General features: G+C 58.3%; 1 protein-coding gene across 1 annotated transcript in view; it reads right to left on the bottom strand.

Moving 5' to 3' along the window:
* The window catches only part of CADM1 (cell adhesion molecule 1), a 73,374-nt gene that overhangs the window by 7,525 nt on the left and 62,043 nt on the right, over window positions 1–3,806 (bottom strand). The window contains exon 10 of the mRNA XM_009646595.1: window positions 1,367–1,420. Coding sequence (XP_009644890.1) covers window positions 1,367–1,420 — 54 coding nt within the window. The remainder of the gene's footprint in view (window positions 1–1,366; window positions 1,421–3,806) is intronic.

Genomic DNA, 3,806 nt, shown 5'->3' with positions numbered 1-3,806 from the left:
GGAAGGACGTCTCGCCGCTCGAGCGACCCGCAGCTCCTCAGAGGCCCGCGAGGGGAAGGCAGGGCCGCGGGCAGACGCCCATTTTGAGGAAATCTGCTCTGGCACAGCTTCCCGATCTTCTCTTCGGGTCACCCAAAGGTGCATTTTTCTTTAAAAAACACACTTTGAACCCCCCCCCCCGAAGCTCATGGGGGCAAAGCAATCATCTCCCACCCAGACAGGGACGCGGGACAGACACCCAGAGCTTCTTACCTACGAGACGCGGCCCAGGCCTGCAACAACAACCGTTAGTACCGCTCGGGAGTTAGAAGGCAGAGGGAATCCATCCGTCATTTCCAACCTCTTGGCCAAAGCACACCTATAGCGGCTCCCAGGGAGGGACGCTGCCCCGTCGCTCGCACGAAAGGGAAGCGCTCTGCAGAACCGGCCGAGGACTCGGGGTCCGCTTTTGTGCCGTGAAGTTTTGGCTTCGTGTTCGTGCCCCCAACGGGCTCGGCGTTGGGCCGCAACCCTCCCAAGCAGGGCTCTTCCATCCCCGCTGCCCTGCCCGCTCCGGGCTTCTCTGCTGGGCGGTGAAGCCGGCTGGACCTCGGCCTCGGAGCCCGCCGGCGGGGGAGTAGCGGGGAAGATGAGTCTGCAGGGGCGCTCCACGAAGCGGGAGCAAAAAATCCAGGCGAGTTTCTAAAAATGCCTCGGAAGACTCCGGCAAAAGAGGAAGGTCAGAGGTTGCCGCGGCATTTGTAATGCTGACACGGCCCCTGTTTTGAATACGCCCACCGCATCCGCTGAAGATGCTTTCCTTTCTTAGCCAGCTTAGCGATTTGCAAGGACCAACTACGAGGGCGTTTGAACGCGTGGATGAAAGGAGGTTCGAGCCATTCCCTTGGCTTTGGCTCCGCCGACTGAACAGCGGCCTCCTCTTTATCCCCAATCTGATGCTCGTATTATGAGAAACCACCGAGCAGCCGGGACTTGGCGCCGGCCGCGGTTCTTAAAGACGTTTCACACAATACGGTGAGTCGGGCGTTTCACAAACACGGGGTTTTCAACCCAACCCGTTTCCAAACGAGCGGCCAAAAGCTCGCGGCACAGCAGCCGGGAGGGAACGGGAACCGTGAAGGCTCGCCGCTCCGCACGTCTCCTGCCCCGTTTTCAAGGGGACCCCACAGAACTGGGTGCCAAAATGAGAAAAAAGGGAGGGAAATCCCAAGAGAAAAGAGCGCCCATCCAAGCCGCGCGCCCGTGCGTTGGAGGAATGGCCACGCCGCAGCGACTATACGATGCAAGATGGCCAAGACGCGGAAATCGGAGTGGAACCGGCATCTAGCGCAGAAGGGCAGCGGTTTACCTACGGACTAGCCCTTACCTGAGAGATCCCCATAGTCCAGCTCCTCTGCCGAATTGGGCAACTGAGTAAAGCCTTACAAGTAAAAACAAACTCATTTTTCTCTGCGTTTCTTGAGTGACAAACAACAACACACTTAAGGACCGAGGGTGAATTTCTCGGGGGGGACGGGGGGACACACCAATGCGTCAATCACTCGCCACCTTCTGCCGCGCGGGCAGAGGAACTCGTACGACAGAGTTGCAACCATTGCCTTGACGGTGGACAGAAACATTCCTCGGTCTACACTGTTGGCACACGGAACATGGAATCAAGGCCACTCATTCATAACAGCATGCAAAGACCCCCAAACGTCGTCTTTTAGTCACCACGGGGGCCAAGTTCCCAATTTAGTCCTGGGGGATTTGGGTTCCGCATACCCATAGCAATGACAAATTGTCGGCCAATTTTGCCCCAAATTCAAATCTTTGTTTGGTCACGTTGACGAGCCCGGCAATTTATCCGTTAGCGGATGCCGCGGCTCGCATGCCCGGACTCCAAGGCGCCTGTACGTGCAGACTGCGGCAGAAAAATGGGACAAACCCTCTTTTTTTTCGTTTTCCCCAATTGGATGCGTTTATAGAAAAGGCATCTGTCCTCAAAGCTGATAAAGCAGCTGGGCGAGACGCGCTCTCGTGGCCGCACAAGGCAGAGAGCGCCGTCCGCGAAGCCGTGATCTTCCATTTGGCTCGCGAAAATGTTGGGGGGGCCGCGGGAGGAGGAAGCACGCGGCTGAGCGGGCGTCTCCGCGCGGGGCAAACCCGTGCCCGGGGGCCACAGGGGTCTCTTTAAACGGGGGACAGCACAGCCCTACTACCGAAGGCTGGCACTTGCGATGACTTGCTCTCGCTGCCGGGTGGTAAAGCAAGCGCGTTAGCCAATTAAAAAGAAATAAAAAAAGGTTTCCCGTGAGGAGACCCCAGCGCCGGGGCATCGTCCGCTTGGGGGCTGCTCGCCGCGCTGGCTTGCTTTTCAACAGCAAAGGCGGTGCCGCGGGCCAGGCGAGGGGCAGGGCGTCCCCCAGGGGAAAGCAGCACGCGATGCGGACACGGAGCTCGTGGAAACACAACTCGTTTTCAGGGACTGACTCTGCAATACATCAGGTCACCTGGAAGCTACAGCCGGAGTTCTCTTCTGAAGCAGGAGGCCGTTGTGATCAATAGCAAGAATTTTGTTTGCGTGCCGCTCTCGGGCTTCAGCGAGCCCCCCTTTACTATCATACGACACATAAATATAATTACAGCCGCCCCACAGAAGCGTCGGGCGCGGGAACCCGGGCTCGAAGCGGAGCCGTTCAACTTTTCTCTCCCCAACATCGCTTCTGTAGGGGCTTCCCTCACTCGAAAGGAACTGCATTTGCTCAACAACGCAAACGGGCAGCGCTGTGTTTCTGATGAAGCAAAAAGGGCTTTTTCAGACCAGAATTTCCCAATTCAACCATTCCGTTTCTACCTGCACTTGCTGGATGTGAAGTGCCACCGAACGGCACGAAACCCTGTCATGAGGCATTTCAAATAGGTGGAAAATCGCCTCTTGACTCTTCTCATTAAACCGTCATCCCGGCTACTAAAGCCCCTTCTTTTCCCCGGTCTGCCGCCGCTCTGGTCCGGCGGATGAGAGCAAACCTTCCTCCCGCCGCCCCCGGCCCCCGCCGGCCACCACGCCGGCGCGCCGGTTACGTAGGGGCTTCTATCGACAGGGCACGGCGTGCACCGCTTCCTACGCTGCCTCCAGTTTGGATGGCAAAGACAGCGTCTCTTTGGCTGCGCGTAACCAGTTCGGGATTCCGTTTCATGCCGCGCGCTCCGCACGGGAACCTGAGCGTGCGCCGAGGGCTTTGCGATGCTTTATTCAATCCCCCCCGGACCGGAGCTGTAAAACACACTCAGGGGTGTATTTGTGCTTAGTCGCGCTTTCCAGGAGGGCGTTTCCAGAGGGAAAAAGGCCGCTGGGCAGGCAGAGCCGCTTGATAACGTTAATGCAGAAAGCGGCGAGGCTTTTTCCTCGCCCGCTGTCGCGCTGGTGGGATCCGCGAGCCGACCGGCGCTCTGGCACGGCTGAGCTTCCGGCTTCGGGCAAGCCAAGCTCAGTTCCAGAGACTGGGCGCGAGCCTAACGCAGCCGTGGCGGCCGCTCTCGTCCAAAGCCCGGCTAGGGCCGCAGTTAAAGATGCGCATGGGCCTGCGGGGAAGGGTTTCCAGCTTATAAAAGAAGTTACCTGCTGTATTATGGGCAAGGTATTTTCTCGTCACTCTTCGTTCGCGACCGGGACGTTCTCGTTATTTTAACCTTCGCTCCGGGCTTCCTGCTTTGCCAGCTTCAGAAGAGACTTTTTTTCACCCTACCTTTTCACGACGATGAGCCGAAATTCTGCCTGTGCTGAGGCAGCGGCGCCGTGCTTCTGCCTCGGGGGGGGGGGGGGG

This window comes from Egretta garzetta, unplaced genomic scaffold (genome assembly GCF_000687185.1).
Source record: "Egretta garzetta isolate BGI_Z169 unplaced genomic scaffold, ASM68718v1 scaffold110, whole genome shotgun sequence".
Taxonomy (NCBI): Eukaryota; Metazoa; Chordata; class Aves; order Pelecaniformes; family Ardeidae; genus Egretta; species Egretta garzetta.
The sequence above is the reverse complement of the archived record's forward strand: the minus strand, read 5'-3'. Positions and strand labels throughout refer to the sequence as shown.